Raw genomic sequence first — 17,143 nt, forward strand, 5'->3', positions numbered from 1 at the left:
TGTGTGTGTGTGTGTGTGTGTACACATGTGTACATGAGTGTAACTTAGATTTTATGGAGCTAGAGCTCCAACAAGAGGATGTTAGGCCACCCATGTGGGCTCCAGGAATAGAAATTTGGTCCTCTGCAAGAGCACCCTTAACCTCTGAGCCATCTCTCCAGCCCCCAAAAAGGGTTCTTTTAAATGTTTACATGAGCATGCACTTGTGATAATATTAGCAATAGTTTAGAAGTTGGTCTGGTGAAAGTCTGTAGAAAATGATAGGCTTTAAGGGCAGGGGGGTGCGGGAATGTCATAAACAGCAGCCTGGGAGGAGATGTCTCCCAGCAGTCTCTGAACTTTCAATCGTGTTTTTACAGAGCAGCTCATTGTTTTTCTTCTCCCTGAAGAAATTACAAACAATAACTGTTATGATGAGTTCTACAGAAAATGACAATTTCCATGCCACCCCTGCTTGACAAAGAGCAGCACCTCACTTGGTGTCTGCCACATGTAAGCAAGCTTCCCAATTTATAATCCTCCTACAGAGAAGTCCTCTGGGACCATGCCGCTATCTTGGGGTCTCCTTCTCTGCCCTTGGAACCCTCCCTCCTCCTTGCAGTGAGTGCTGGCTAGTCGCAGGGTGAGGTGTGAGGGAGGAGATGGTCTCCTCTCTGACCCCACATGCAGTCAGTCACGCAGGGTGGCTTCTATCCCGTCACCACTTGCTCTGGATTTTCTCCACAACTTAAAAAAGAAAGAAAGAAAGAAAAAGCAAACCCCAAGGCATTCTGTCTTTTATAATGTTCTGTTTTAAAAGCAAGAAATCTTTAGAGAGAGACCAGGACCACAGGGAAAAAAAAAAAAAAAAGGCCTGGAATTTCTCCCTTCTCTCTTTCCATTTAAAACAGGAAACATTCCCGCTAAGAGAGTCCAGAGGGAGCATTGGTTGTGTGCTGGGTGGAAGGCAGATAATGTTTGTGTGTTGCAAATGTCAGTGATTTATCCTAAGGACTTAAAATGAGGGCAGAGAAACCACATGTTCCACTTCATGCAGAGAAATACCTCTGGTCGCTTTTGAAAGGAAACACAGGTTAAGGAATTTTCTTAAGTGTTTCTGCGATCTGCAGCTTGAGCCAAAGGAAACAGAAGTGAGCATGGTGGTTGAAAAAAGAGGTCTTTATTTTTTTTCTTTTCTTTTTTTACAATAAAAGATACAATGAGTGCTGGAAATTTTCTAAATAAAAAACGAAATTGTCAAGGAGAGGTAAGGTGAAAAATGGGTCCTTTATCGCAAGGTCCTAGTGACAGGTGATTAGCGATGTACGCCTGCTCTATTTGTCATGGGCAATTTAGCATAGAGCAGAGCGGCCCAAGCTAAGTAGGAAACGCTGATGGCTATAAACAATTTGTACGCAAACAATTTAATTTTTGATCTGAAAACCCTCACTAACTAAATTACCCCAAATTCAGAGATCCATCGTTCATTATTACACATAGCAAAATTAGGGCACACACACCTAGAGACATAAATGTAGATGAAGACCAGATTGCTCATCCTTAGGACTGCATTCACAGGTGGCTTTTCACGGGTTCCAGGAGCCCAGAGCTTGTCAAATCCTCATTGATTTGGGGAACAGGGTTATTTTAACATCCAACTCCACAGGTTACAAGGTAATTTTGGCCTCATTGACGGTACCTGATTAACCACAGGCATGGTATTCTTACAGCCCTCATTGCTTTCAAGTGTCCAAGCAGTCTGTACTCTGACATTGGCGAGCTTTTCAGTGGTCATTATTGTTGCTGTTTCTCCTTTAAAGTAAAAATCACGAGGAGCAGAGAAATAAGAAGGGAGGGATCTGGTGACGCGGTGATGCTGCTGGCGAATGTGTGTGCAGAAGCTCTACTGGGTTCCAAGGGCTGCAACAGCAGTCACTGTCTGACCCAGGCTCGCCAAGATGCCATCATCTGCATACTGTCTGGAGACGTATTCTTTCTGTTATGGCGAGCAGATCAGATGATGCTTGTCTTCAGTAGAAAGTTCCAGACAGGCTTGTTTCCCATTAGTGTGTGTTCTTGCCCTGAACCTTTCTGTATGCAGCCTATTACCGGGGCAACTTGGATTTTGCTGCTGACTTTGTGGTAGACCTATTGCTTTCATCACAGTTCCAGGGGGGTAATTTCCCAGTTCCAAGTTCAGAGCTTTTGGGGGAAGAGTCGAGGGGAGGCACACTAATCCATACAGGGATGTGACAACGGCCACCGGACCTAGCCTGGGCCACGCACAGCCCTTCCAGAGAGCAGCCCTGCCACCTAGGAGGGAAACGAGTGCGGTGTATGAGGACCCCGGCCCAGAGTATTAGTGCCGCCGTCTCTCATACAGATTCAGGCTCTCACAGCCGCGGCTGCCCTCTGGAGGGGAAACTCGTTTGACTGCTGTAATGAACGTGAATATAAAAGAAATACAGGAATGTGAGTCTAAGCTGCCCTGGGCGGCACGGTGGTTTGTCTGTCAAGGGGCTGCGTTCTTGTATTCTTGTTCTCTGCCTTCCCCACACATGGTTTTCACCTTGAAGTCTACAATGGCAATAAAGAAGAGGGTTTCCTCTCCCATTGTTTAGGGGCCACATCACATCTGCCCAGGCCTAGGGTGTGGGCACAGCCGATGTAGCCAAGGCAGAAGCATGCGTGCCTCTGGTGGGCGCAGCACCAGAGTCCTGATGCATCTCTCTGCTTTTCTTCCTAGGGGAGGCTCAGCAGATCCTGTAGACTACCTGACGGCAGCACCCCAAGGACGCTACAATGAAAGAGAGCTTCCATACTACCCCGGGCCTCATCCTGTGCACCCCCCAAGAGGGGGCTATCCCCGCCCCTCAGACCTGAGGGTGGCAGATCTCCAGCATCCTCAGTGCTATCCACGCCCACCAGCCCATCAGCACAGAGGACCCTTCAGACAAGACGTTCCACCTTCCCCACCACAGCACCATAGAGTTCCCGTCTATCAGGAGATGGGCAGAGCAGGGCCCCGAGGGGGCAGCCCTGACCGGCACCACTATCGTAACCAGGATCCCAGGCAGAAAAACCCCATGACTGCAGCCGTATAGCTGAACATCGCAGAGATCTTCCAAGCAAGAAAGCTATCCAGCACCACCTTTGCCCTGGCTAGACCCTAAGGCCTTCTCTAGGTTAAGGTGCTTCATGGTACAGAGTAGCCCTTGCTCACTGAGGATGTTGACACTTGATTGCTAATGAGAAGAGGGTAAAAAGGGACAGGGGGTTTGGGGATGTGGATTCAAAAGGAAGAAGGGGGAGGGGTCATAAAAAACAGTACTTCCTGATACTTGAAAGGCTGGCTGATTGAAGGAGAGTGGCAATTGATTAACAATCAATGGAGTTACACTATAGTAAACCCTGACTAGAAAAGCAGTGCTGGTTACTACCCCCCCATCACCACACATAGTACCTCACCACCACCACACACAGTACCCCCCAATCACCACACACAGTACCCCCCCATCACCACACACAGTACCCCCATCACCACACACAGTACCCCCTATCACCACACACAGTACCCCCATCACCACACACAGTACCCCCATCACCATAGTACCCCCCATCACTACACACAGTACCCCCCTCATCACCACACACAGTACCCCCTCATCACCACACACAGTACCCCCTCATCACCACACATAGTACCCCCCTCATCACCACACACAGTACCCCTCATCACCACACACAGTACCCCCATCACCACACACAGTACCCCTCATCACCACACACAGTACCCCCCATCACCACACACAGTACCCCCATCACCACACACAGTACCCCCCCATCACCACACACAGTACCCCCCTCATCACCACACACAGTACCCCCCCCTCATCACCACACACAGTAGAGGAAGCAGTACAGAGGTGGCTGTCTCGGCCAGGCCTAGTCACCCTTTCAGAGATGGAGCTGTGAAGCCTACACAGTGACAAAGTAGAGGCTGCAAATATGGGCGTCTTCATAAGAACGGCGTTTTCACTGAGAACCAAGTAACAATAATCGTGACCAGTGACCTTTGTGAGACTTTGGACCCGAAGGAAGACTGCATTTCCTTATTTATAGTCTACCTTGGCTACCTGGTACCGCTTGTTTGATATAAAGCTTTCACATTTCCTTGCTTTTGATATAAAAGTCAGTAGAATCTGAATGCAGCATTAGCATCCTGGGAGGATGGGCAAAGTTATCAGAGCTTCCAGAAGGAACTCATTCCAACCAAGCACCACAGTGAGCAGGTGAAGAGGGCTGCTGTCCCATGGCCCTTGCTGTCCTCTCTCCCAGGCCCTGGCATGCATGCTTGGAGGCAGCTGATTTCAGAGTCCTTCCCAAATGCCTGTCATTAGCTTCACGGAGACCTCTACTTTTAGACTCCCACTTAAGGGGGAAAGACAGCCTGCTGGTCAGGCCACACAGAGAGCAATGTCCTAGGGATGTCAGTTCAGACTCAGTGCCAAACAGTACCCGTCTGCCGCAGGGTCAGTGAGGAAGCTGGTCACCAGAAAGTAGATGGAAGTGTGTGTGTGTGTGTGTGTGTGTGTGTGTGTGTGTGTGTGTGTGTGTGTGTTTCCAAACACATGTGATTACCAGTATGGAGAGTAAAAGAGAAAATTGCCTTCTGGAAGTTTGATGAGGAAGAAATCAGAGGAAGTAAAAGGAGAAGCTGCATAAGATTAAATCAGTCTGCATCTGCTCTATCTCATTAACAAATGTCAGGGCCAAGCCAGGGGCTCCACCTTATTTAAAAGACAGAAAACAGAAAAAGCATCTGTCTCTGGCGTAAGAAACTGAAGGCCACTCTTGCTACCTGTGAGCTTTTCTTCACAACAGAGGGTCTGAAGCTTCCAAACTGATCCAAATGGGAATACAAGCAAAAGACTAAGAAGCAGGCACAGCCGGCTCTCTGAATTTCTGTGTCTGCTAAGCCGTTCACATTCCCTCTTCACCCCTGTCCCCAAAAGGTCTTTAGTTCAATATAGGCATATTTTGGCTGAGGATAGAATACCACTGACCGACAGAATTTATTGCATTATGGTATTCTAAAATACATAGAGTAGCCATCTGGCCCAATCTAGTCTTTTTATTTTTTTTTAAATAGTTTTGTTACCAAGAATGATGCAACCGCTGGTTTTAGCCGTAAATAGTGTCATTTGCTGGGCTTCAAGAGACATCATTATCTAAGCCACAATTATCGTGGCCCTCTGAAAAATTGACTGTCAAGTTGCTTTTTGTCCCCTGCCATCTCTCTTCAGCCAGAACCCTTACATCATATGTAATTTGTTCACTGGGGTGGGGGAGCTCAGGATCTACCCAGCAAGGTGCTGTGGCTACACCACAGGGTCCCTGGCCACCAGGCTGAAAGGGCCTTTCCTTTGGGAGAAGAGACACAGTGAAGGAAACGCAGCTTTGGGGGGCGGGGCGAACATTAGACCAAGCTTAAGCCAGACATGGTAGCACATGCCTAGAATCCCGGCAGGCAGACTTCAAGGTGGAGGCTAGCCTGGACTGCAGGGTGAGTTTAAGACCAGCCTAGACTATATACCAAGACCCTGTGGTTTGGAAGATACTCTTTGGTGTGGTCTATATTTTGCTCAAATTTCTGTAAAGCACTGACTCTGTCCAAGGCTGCAGTTTCCCCTGGCAGGAAGACTGGACCACTTAGTGGGCCATGGGCAGGTGACCATGGTGTGCAGTAGAGAAGGGCGCCTGCAGGTGACTGCTCATGTTTCCTGCTCCAGCACTGACACCTTAGGCACACAGCACCCTATATGCAGGCTTCAGAAAGGCTGCTCAGACCTTGGCTTTGTGCTGTGCACACAGTCCATCCAATAGTTACTATTCCTGAGAGGCCCTCAGAGGCTCAAAGGTATTATTAAAGAAAACAAAACAAAACAAAAAAGAAATGATAACAGCTTTCTTTTCTTGCTTAAAAGTATAGCAATCTCTGTGTTTGATCCTGCCCTAAAGAACTAACATTCTATTTGTGACAGAGGCTGCATCAAGCCAGGCAATGATTAAGAACAGCTCGGACAGTAAGCATTATGAATGCTTGAGTACTATCCCTCCAACTGTCTCCTCTCCACGTCATCAGGACCATTTTCGTGCTCTGGGAGAGCAGGTGGTTATCTGGAAGTCCAGGCACACTGATCAGCAGGTCCCCTGAAGAAGGAATGAGCCCCAGGGTATTTACAACCTCGGGAAAACTCACTTGGGTATCTCTCTGTCATTGGAAACAGAGAGGGCTTATCAAGACCTGTAAACTTGCCACTGGGCCACCCAGCTTCGTGGGTCCTCTTTCCTTCCTTTCTTCTATGACTAGAAAAATAAGAGAGAGAGACCACCAAAAACTTTTAGTCCCTAGAGAATTCAGTCTTCTCCAAGAGAGAGAAACACAGCTCACTGGTATATCACACCCCTGGACTGAGGCAATCATCCCTCTTGGCTTAATACTGTTTCCCTCCAGAGTTGAATCAGTGGACAAAGGAATGTTTTCTTAAATCATGATTTCAGAGTAAACAAAGCTTGGGAAAAAAAAATTATTCTAAAACTCTTTGTTCTTAGACTTTTCAGAACATCTGTGTTGACCCCACAGGACCCCATGGAGAAAAAGTCTGATGTATTCAATAGAATCACAGAGAAACAGAGCCTCGGGGTCTCCATTGGAGCCTTGTTTCCGCTGCCAACAGAATAAAGTTAAAACAAATCCACTGCCTTGAATTTTCTTAGCTAAATCTACCTTGTGAAGGAAATCCTCCTGCAACTTCAGGATCGAGAGCTGGTTCCTTTGTTGCCTGGTCTTCAGAGAGACCAAGACTATAAAGAGCAATTACCTTCCCCTAACTGAAAATCAACAGCATTCGGTTTTATGTGCTTGCTGTTTAGTGTTTGAGCAGTGTTACTGGGTTTCAAGCCTATGGAAGGAACTGAAAAGTAGTTGATAAAGGAATGTGTCACTGTGAAATTCCCATCAGCATTAAACACGAGATGCACGGAGAGCAGCTTTCAAATTGGTGTTAAATTGGGCAGACATCCCACCGCCTCCCAGCCCATGTGAACAGAAAGGCCGAGTTTCACACAGGTAGGAGAGAGTTCCGTTCAGAAAAGCCCATAACAGTGTCTCTCCGTTCGCAGTTCATACCGACCTTGCATAGAAACGAGGCTACAGTGAGGTGGGGAAGGGGATTCTTCATAAGTTATCCCTACAAACTCACCTTTCTAGAAAAAGGAGGGCAAAAAAAGTTAGAAATCTAAAAATAAGCCAGAACTTTCACATGAAACTATGGCTTCTAAGTGTAACTTTCTCCCTCCTCTCCTTAAATAGACAAAACCCACAGCCTGACTTTTAAAGTTGGCTTTGGCTACTAAGCTCCAAGTGGGAAGCAAACCATTCCCAAAGGCCTTAGCCCGCTCTTCAGAAAGTGTCCCATTGCAGTCACTGCAATGCCGGTGACTGCTGGAACACAGCACAAACCTGCTCTTTATGCCCTCGCTTTCTCTAGTCTCTCCCATGCTTTTGTGATCACCGAGTCACCTGCTCACCCATTCTAAAGATAAATCACGTGAAATGGTATTTTGGCATATGGGGATGGAGAGTGAATTCTCTGCAAACTTTTTAATATGATTCCATTTATATTACTGAAGACATTTTGGATGTTATTGTATATGAGTATATAAATTTTTCATGTTTTATTTTGCATTAAAATAAAGCTTTATTCAATCAGTGATACATCAGTATCTGATTTGTTTGGGGAATCTGATGAATGATTAGGTGGGCTTGTGCCTGTTCACTCTGCAGCAGCAAATCTAATGCAGTGGTTCTCAAACTTTCTAATGCTGCGACCCTTTAATAGAGTTCCTCAAGTTGTGGTGACGCCAGCCATAAAATTATTTCCATTGACACTTCATAACTGTAATTTTGCTACAGTTAGAAATAGTTGTGTAAATATTTTTGGAGGTTTGTCAAAGAAGTTGAGACCCACACATTGAGAACACTGATCTCATAGTTAAGTGCTCCATAGCGACGCCTAAGAAGAGCAAAGGGCAAAGGGGCTTCTGCTGCATGCAGACGAGACGAGACGAGCGTGGCCAGGGAGAGGCTGCGCTGTGATGCGCTCACAGTGCTAGTGCCAGCCAAGACCACAGGAACCTCTGGAGAACACTGGACACTCAGAGCTCCCTCAGGTCTCTATGCCTAGGAAGAGAAAAAACCTAAGGTCAGGCATGTTGTAACAAGGCTGCTAGCTAGTTCCTGGCTTCTCAGCCCTGAAATAATCACACAGAAACCACATTATTTACAATACTGTTTGGCCAATAGCTTAAGCGTATTTCTGGCTAACTCATATCCATTAATTAACCCATCTCCATTAATCTGTGTATTGCCACAAGGCTGTGGCTTACCAGGTAAAGTTTTCCAGTGCGACTACAGGGCTTCTCTTTGACTCTGCTTTCTCTCTCCCAGCATTCAGCCTAGCTTTCCCCACCTAGTTCTGTTCTAGCCTGCCATAGGCTCAAAGCAGTTCTTTATTATGCTAATCATAGCATACAGATGGGACTCCCACATCAGAGGCACCCCAAAGAATCCTAGCAGCTGGGACCATTTTTGGCTGGTTCTCACAGCAGCTGAGAAGGTTTTCTTTTGTGGAGGGAGACCAAAGGCCCCCATCGTGGTATCTACATCATTCAACACATTCTAGAACCACTCTCCCCTCATCAATAGAAGGTCATCTTCAACAACATCACTGTCTCTCTCTCTCTCTCTCTCTCTCTCTCTCTCTCTCTCTCTCTCTCTCTCTCTCACTTATTTTCAGCCCTTTCCATATTTCTAGCAAGTTCATCTACTTGGCAAGTTCAGCAAGGTCTCATTAATCTCCCAGCTCTCTCTAGGCTGTCTGCTGTAACCCACATCTTATTCTGAGCATCCCTTCTTTCTGTCTGGACATCAAGACAGTAATGACCCAGTGACCCCACAAGACCTCTAAACTCAGCGTGCACAAGCTTTCTCCCAATATGCCTGTTCTCACAATTCTGTTTGTGTACTACTGACAGTTACAGGGCAGAAATTTGGAACTTGTCACCCAACCACACCCATGCACCGCATCCACTCTGTAGACACTGTACATCAGTCCTCAGACATGCCCACACTCCCTGGTGCTGTGGCCTAGCCAGGCTCAACCTGGTCGCTTTCTCTCCTCGGTCTCTCCCATAGCCGTCTAGAGCGCCTCCTCCATCTCTGCGCTTACTCTCTGCAGCCCTCCTCTGCTCTCCAAGGCCTGCAACCTGCTTTCGGAAATACAGCTTCCCAGAATGCCCACTCATCCTCAGTGGTTAAGAATTCTTTCACACGCTATCACCCACCTCTAACTCTATTCTTGGCAGGGTTTTTGTTGTTTTTGTTTTGGTTTATTTTTCTGAAACAAAGAACTGGCCATACTACCCAGCTTAAGGCAGCAAAGTCTTTTAAAGAAAAAATATTGAAAATTGGTAGACATGGATTTAAAACATTGATTAGGTGTTAGCTACTAATTCACTGTGTGACCTTGGGCAAAATACTCCTCTCTCTGGCATTTCCTGTGAAATGAACTCCATGTCTCCCAGAGGAGCTCACTGTGTGCAGCTCATCACCCCAGAGGAACCCACTGTGTGCAGCTCATCACCCCAGAGGAACCCACTGTGTGCAGCTACTCCCGGCACTGCTCTAAGGGATGGGTGTGGGCAGCTTAAGACGGATGAAGTTGGCAGTATTTAAACCACAGGTAACAGATGGAAGCGGCGTACTTGAGTGTCCTCTAGTCTGGAGAATAAGGTATTCAGACTTTATCAGAATGCTGTGGTAATAACCCTCAAGAGAGGGCTGGCAAGGCTTTATTATCAGTGGGTAAAAGCACTCGCCAAGCAAGCCTGATTACCTGAGCTCAATCCCTGGAATCCACAGGGGGCTTAGAAAATGACTCCCAATGTTGCCATCAAACTTCCGCAAGTCTACTGTGACAAGTACATGAGCATGTATGCACACACACACACACACACACACACACACACACACACACAGAGAGAGAGAGAGAGAGAGAGAGAGAGAGAGAGAGAGAGAGAGAGTAAATCTTTTTAAAAAGGCAGTGGTGGCACATGCTTTTAATCCCAGCCATTGGGAGGCAGAGGCAGGAGGATCTCCGTGAGTTGGAGGCCAGCCTGGTCTACAAAAGCCAGTTCCAGGACAGGCTCCAAAGCTGTACAGAGAAGCCCTGTCTCAAAAAACCAAATCATCATCACCACCAAAAGCACAATCCCTTCCTGCTTGTATACACAGGTGTGCGCACACAAACTCTCTGGACCACTTGCAAGCTTATACTGTGAGTCCCGAGCTTTTCCACATCAGCTCCATCTTTCCTTCCTATCTCTCACTGTTGCTCATTTTCCAACCGTGCTGCTGTTATTGTGATGTCTTAAATCTAGTCTGGCCCTACTGTGCCATGGCTGTGACAACAGAAGCATAGCTTCCTCTGCTTAAACGCCCTAGAATGGACTCTTCCTAGGCCCTGACGTCCCAGGGCAGGCAGCTCTGACTCTAAAAGTCTTGACGTTACAGCTGAGAGAATGCTTACCTGACCTACATCTCGCCTTGGAAATCAGAGTCCTACCAGCTAGATGACCTGGTTCTGGAGAACACATTGCCTCACAACCTGGCTTCTACACAGGGCCTAGCTTTGACAAGGCAGACTACACAGCGGAAAGAGAGACAAGAAGGCTAGCCATACTTCTGCTCCAAACCTGGTCACGGAGCCATTGTGCTGTGCTGCAGGAGCACAGAGAGCGCAGCTGCATGGGGAACCATGACAATGGAGGGTAATCTTGGGGTTAGCCTGGGTCCCACCTGAGGGAATGTGATTCATTCCTGCACACTGGAGTTCTGACTTTCTGGTTATCCCAAGAATAGCAGCCCCCATAGGGCTAGATCTGTTACTGTGACCTTATTCCTGGAAGCGGTACACAGAGGTACAAGGAGCTCAGTTATCTGCCTTTGAACAGAACAAGACGTGGTCCAAGCCTTTCCTCCCAACACAGAGTGGGTAATTCCACACTGTATGTTACTGAGATACCTTGTGCAGATCCTCAATAAAACTTTTATGACCCGTATTACAGTGATTAGTTTCCAAGTCTGTGTGGCCATCTAAGGTGTACCGTATTTGTAACAACACATTGCCTGGCTCTGGCTTTACGCTCTAGAAATATTTGTTGAATTCATTTGAATGAAGAAATGAGGTGTGAGGCCCTTTCCCTGAATTTCTAGGAAGCTGACATTCCTCCTCGAAGCCCAGCCCATAAATCTCCAAGCTCTGTTGTTAAAGGTCGCCTGGCAGTATTCTTTAAGGGCAGGGTGTTAGCTCACATGGGCATGCCGGAGCCTAATTTAAAACACGGAAAAGCAGGCCAGGAGATGTGAATGCAAGCGGTGGCGCATTATTTAGGGGGTAAAGGAGACTTACGTAGAGGAAGTGTATTGCTTACGAGAGACTGAGATGGAAAGACTGTTAGTCACACATGATTACCATTATTATTGTATAATTCCTGGATTTTAGCAAGATCTTTGCAGTCACACACATTGCTCATTCCTTTCAACAGTCCTGGATGGTGGGATGGAACAACTCCCCAACCTTCCACACAGAAGCCAGTACTGCATACAATGTTACTAAAACAAAGGCTTCATGGAAACTGTTTGGACACGTCCAAAGAAACCATCGGTTACTTTGTCTTAGCAACTGAAATTATTCTTATGGTGGTCATACTTTTTCTGACTAATTATTGTTTACATCTCATGCTGAATATTTTATGATCACAGTAATTTGGCTTCTCATGTAGTCAAAGTATATCAGGTTCTTACTTATTTTACTCACGAGGAAACCGAGGCATCCAGAAGTCAGCAACTCATAACCTGGGGCTGCAAAGGAAGATGGGAAAGCTGAGTCCGCTCCATCCCTTCTCTTTCTGAGAGCCTCCTATGTTATGAGCGCTGTGCTAGGCGCTCTCTCTGCAGCTTGAGTGGGCATGCCACCACACTTATTAAAAGATCCTCTGAAACATGGGCCACCCATGCTTCCCACGTGTGCTTCCCTCCTCACTGGACTCTCAGAGGTCACACAGGTCATGGTGAAAACGCTTCTGCTGTTGCCATCTCCAAGACTATCCTGTTGGCTACTCTTGCTGCTGCGGCAAAAGCACCTAAAGGAAGGAGGATTTTGCTTTGCTCGTTTTGATGGTGGTTTTTCTCCTTCTAAGGGGACAGAGTCTGTCGTGGCAGAGGAGGTGGTGAGACTATGAGGCAGGCAGGCAGAGAGAAATTGATGCTGGCTCCTGGTTGTTTTCCTGCTTTTCCCATTTTATTCAAGATCACGGGACGATGCTCTCCATAGGTGCAAAGTGGGTCTTCCCTGCTCCAGCAAACGTCTCTGAAAATGCCCTCTAGACATCCCCAGTGGTGTGTTCTCCAGGACTCCAAATCCTGAAGAGCTGACATGAGGATTCACCATCGCACCATTTTAAATATCTCCCGTTGAACTTGAACCTTTGGCTACTTCAGAACAACCCTCCCTACAAGCCTAAAGACTCAAGTTTACTGAATAAGAGCTAATGTTTGTGACATCCTTACTGTTAACTGAACCCTGTCAACCCTTGCTTCATTTCTGAGCCCTTCTGCCTACTCCGTCTCATAAGAAATACAACAGTAAAATGACAATGGTAGACCAACAGGTTGAGGGAACGACAGGGCCCAGAAGGCCCTTGAAGGGAATCCAACTTTGACCATAGAGTCAGGGAGTTTCTATGAAGATACAGTGTCTGAATCACCCTAAAGAACAGGAAGAATAGAAACAGGGCTGACAAAGGGGACATTGTCTTTCCAGATAAACAACAGAATGGGAGTGTCTAGGTGGGGCCAGGAAGCTCCCAAATAGATGTGAGCAAGAGGAGCAAGAGGCGGGAGGAGGTTTATAGCTGTTGGTAGTAGTCAATAGCTTCCAGTACTGAATCAGAGCCAGAGGAGAGCCTGAATGCTTTTTCCTAATTTACCCATCAGATCCTCAGATTTACGATGTATAAATCAGAGCCATAAATGAAGGCAACTTGCCTTTAGGATTTCAGATCCAACAAAAACAAGCTACTGAGTTTCTTAAAGGAATCCCTCACACAAAATGAATGCTTAAAAAATAACAGCCTTGTAAAAGCACCATGCACATAAAGCTGGAAAAATGTCAAAGTCAGTTTGTCCTAGAAAGAAAAGGGAGCCAGCTCAGTCAGTGTGCAAAGCTGATGATTGATAGTTTCCATGTTCAGCAGATGGACACAACCCCTTTCTACAGATGAGAAGACTGAGGCTGTGGGAGTCAGTGAATGAAACATGCTATTGCAGGGTCGCATGACTTTCAAGCCCAACTGTGACCTATACCCTATATTCTCTTTTTTGTTGTTGTTGTTGTGTTGTTTTGTCTTGTTTTTTGAGACAGGGTTTCTCTGAGAAACAGTTCTAGCTGTCCTGGAACTCGCTCTGTAGACCAGGCTAGTCTCAAACTCACAGAGATCCACCTACCTCTGCCTCCTGAGTGCTGGGATTGAAGGTGAGCACCACCACCACCTGGCATACACCCTGTATTCTCTCTACAGTGACGGAAAGACAGTGGGGATTAAAGGTAAATCCCAATGTCCTTTCTTTTAATTATTCACATCTTCCATGAGGATTACCACTTAAAGTGTGTACAACGTAATTCCGAAGCTGCAAATGCAGATTTTGACATTTCGGTTTTGGGCACAGTCAGCCTTATGCTAGCTCCCCTATATATTAAAATTATAATCTACATAGACAGCATTTTGAACGGTATCCAGGCAAGTAACTTGCACTTCTGGCTGAAGTCAGACAGGTAGATGAAACGTTGATGACTTAATCCCTCCAGCGATTAAAGGTATAAGCAGACCAGGGTCCTGTGCTGCAAAGAGGCTGCCAGGAAATTTATTAAGAGTCATAAAGTGCAAGGCCATAATTTCAACAGGTTATCTGCTTCCATAGCTAATTGTTTTCCAAGGCTTCCCAGCTCAGACCCATTCAGCATTCTTATCACCTGGGAAATGCTCACTCCCTGGGATATTTTCCAGCAGGCAGCCACCTCTGTCCCTGCAATCACAGTGGTATTTTTGCTCAAAGAGTTGTGGATTAGATTTAAGGGCCGTCCCAGTCACAATGCACAGCCTTGCTGATCTTCAGTGGGAGCTGTGGCGTCGCCCTTTGATTTATGGAGAGAGCTGCTCAGACCAGCCCTCTGCTTTATTAAAGCAGCTTGTACTCAGCATTAAAGCCTCCCCAGCTTCCAGGCTCCCAGGAGCTCCACTGCCCCACAGTCAATGTCCCTTTGATATGCAGCATTCTGGGTGGTGGCAAGCACAGCGACTTTGCTTTGGGCCCGCCCACAGTCTTGCCTCCCTTGACCTTCCAGGTGTGTGTGTGGGGGGGGGGGGGTCCAGGGGAAGAAGGCTAAGCACAGGCCCAGCCTCCCTCATCAAGTGGCCTCTCAATATCCGTTTTCTGACCCCATCTTGACCTTCTCAGTATGGCAGTGTTTGGCCTGAGGCTATACCTCTTCATGGTGGATTTCTCTTTCTCTGTTGCCCATTCAGGCTTTAAAGGGGAAGCCTTAGAGAGACGCAGACGCCCGGCTTTGGAACCTGCTCTCAAAGGCACCTTCTCTCTGAACTGTGTTTTTGAGAAACCAAGTGAAAGGATGGAGGACCTCCTGCCCCCAGTAAAGGGAACCGTTAGATCAGAGGGCGTTTACACGCCCGTCGGTGCAGTCATGTGAGGGTCTCAAGTGGGCAAAGCAATGTTATGAGCGTGGGAACTCCGCTGGTGCTGCTATCTTACCTCCTCTCGCAACACACAGCCTGGGCCTGTGCAGGGGAGGCTGAGAAGGGACAGCATTCAATATAGATGACAGCAAGGCTCAGTGCCTGCACTTTTACCAAGTGCTTCCCTCTTTGTCACTCCAGGGAATTCCGTGCAACCGGGCAGAGAAGCATGACCAGTTTGGGCCAAGATGGAGCAGGAATCGCTAGCAGAGAGCCTCCGCTTTTTCTCATTGCAGTTGAGGAAGAGCCAATCAGGGCACTCTGCTGAATGGGTCTGCAAGGAACTCTGGCACAGAAAAGCTGGGTGACCCAGCCAGTGCCTGACCATCTGCCAACCTCTGCTAACTACTACCTATCTGTAAAGTGCTGACAATCGTGGTAACATTAAGGGTCCAGTGAAGACCACAGGAAGCCTTTAGAACTGCAGCCAAGGAGGACTCCATGTTACTTAGCATCCCCAGCCTTGGTTTTCACAAAGAATCTGAATGACAGTGCCGATAGCATGCAGCTGCCAGGAGAACACAATTTCCTCTCGATAGTCTACTTGCGACAGCATGACGAGCATTGGTCAACCCAGGTAATCTGGCCCTACCACCAACTAGGACTCAGTCACGTGTCTTCAACACCCAGCTATGCAAACAGCAGCTGGCATATTCTCCATTAGTGAGCGGACCTCTGACTTGTATGGTCTCCATCTTTTCGTTACTTTGTTACAGGTGGTCTCAGCCTCTGTCTACTGTTTCTAGTTTTGGCCTCTTCAAGGAATTGAAGTAAAGGCTTGCAGAGATGAAAAGTAGAAAGGAAATTTGCTTCAAAAGCAAAGCAAAGGGTGGGGAGGGGGGGAGGGGGAACACGGACACAACAACAGACAGACCAGGAAAACCACACAAGTTAAGGTACTCAAGGGCCCTGATTATTGCTGGGGCTTACTTTGATGGAGTTCAAGAGAAGGGGACCTCGGTTGCCACAGGGCATACACAGCACAGTACTCTTTTGTTGTTGTTGTTCACAGACTTGAATTAAGCCTTTTCTCCCTACATATCAACCTGTGTCCTTCCCCAGCATACACATGCCTAAGTATGCAGAGGCGTAGGATAGTAACAATAGATTCTCTCTAAAAGTTCTCTGGGAGATACAAATAACTTCATTGTGCACATACCCCAGCCCAGTTCAGCACAGATCAGCCTCCTTGTTCTCCTACCTGGTTCTAACTAGGAATATGTTTGAATAAAAACTGCCTAGGAAAGAGAATTTTGATGGTTTGTCACGGGGGAAGGAATGTCCATGCACTTTGAAACACGCGTTTTCCCAGGTTGTCAGATGTATTGTCAAGAGAGGCCTGTGTGTGCATAGTGACTGAAAGTGATGATCCTGGGTAGCCCAGTGCATTGTCAGAAGATGTCTATAGCCTGAGCCAGTCAGCATCCAGACTGCACCTCCTCCCTGTGTTCCACTGTCTCAGCTTTGCTTTCTGTGCTAATCGTATTATCATTTCCTTAGAACAAAATGATCTTGAATTTTTTCCCAGATACTGCAGTGAATCTTAACTAAAAATAAAACATACAGATAAATATAAGTGAATGGCCATACAAACTGACACAGGAATAATTACAGTGCGATGTCTGCAAGTCTCTGGGGCTTCTGGCAGGTAGAGCCACTTCTGAGAGATGCCTGTTGTGCACCTGAATGCTAGAGTTGCAAGTACAGTGGAGGTGGGGCGGGGCGGGGCGGGGCCGGTTTGTGAAACAGGGTCAGGATGTTCTCAGTCTGACATGGTTATGTTCTAGGGGGTTTGCTCCACAAGGAGGGCTGACTTAGTTCCAGCTTCCACCTGCCCATGGGTCCTTGGCTCTGGCTCCCCAGCACCAGGGGGCTGATGGTTCTCCTGGAAGCACCAAAGACAACCCAGACTGTAACACGAGGGGGCCGGCTTGTTGGGGTTTCAGTTCCGCCCGGTACCCCACAGTCAGCAAATCCCAAAGAGAAAAATCAACCACAGGACTCCATAAGATTATAAACTGATTGGCCCATTAGGTCAGGCTTCTTGTTAACTCTTATAACTTATGTTACCCCATTATCCTTATCTATGTTAGCACATGGCTCCGTACCTTTCTCAGCAGGGCAGGTTACATGCTGCCTCTTCAGTGGTCTGCACAGGAATGGCTGAGGAAGTTTCTGCTTCCAGAATACTCCTAGTCTCTTTGCTCCATCCCTACTTCCTGTCTGG

At 47.1% G+C, this 17,143-nt stretch overlaps 1 protein-coding gene and 1 long non-coding RNA gene across 9 annotated transcripts in view; one reads left to right on the forward strand and one right to left on the reverse strand.

The window, feature by feature from the left end:
• Positions 1-7,759, forward strand: part of Pard3b (par-3 family cell polarity regulator beta) — a 974,006-nt gene extending 966,247 nt beyond the window's left edge. For 5 of the 6 annotated variants that reach the window (XM_048458971.3, XM_048458969.3, XM_048458967.3 and 2 more), the window contains one exon: positions 2,726-7,759. In XM_048458971.3, coding sequence (XP_048314928.3) covers positions 2,726-3,083 — 358 coding nt within the window. In that variant the 3' untranslated portion in view covers positions 3,084-7,759. The remainder of the gene's footprint in view (positions 1-2,725) is intronic. The other variant, XM_048458972.3, reaches the window with a different exon arrangement.
• A 75-nt stretch (positions 7,760-7,834) lies between these two features.
• Positions 7,835-17,143, reverse strand: part of LOC125416254 (uncharacterized) — a 57,155-nt gene continuing 47,846 nt past the window's right edge. For 2 of the 3 annotated variants that reach the window (XR_015737303.1, XR_015737305.1), the window contains 2 exons: positions 11,909-11,965; positions 7,835-8,224 (listed from right to left, as the gene is read on the reverse strand). This is a non-coding gene — a long non-coding RNA (uncharacterized LOC125416254). The remainder of the gene's footprint in view (positions 8,225-11,908; positions 11,966-17,143) is intronic. The other variant, XR_015737304.1, reaches the window with a different exon arrangement.

This window comes from Myodes glareolus, chromosome 1 (assembly GCF_982192425.1).
Source record: "Myodes glareolus chromosome 1, mMyoGla1.1, whole genome shotgun sequence".
NCBI lineage: Eukaryota > Metazoa > Chordata > Mammalia > Rodentia > Cricetidae > Myodes > Myodes glareolus.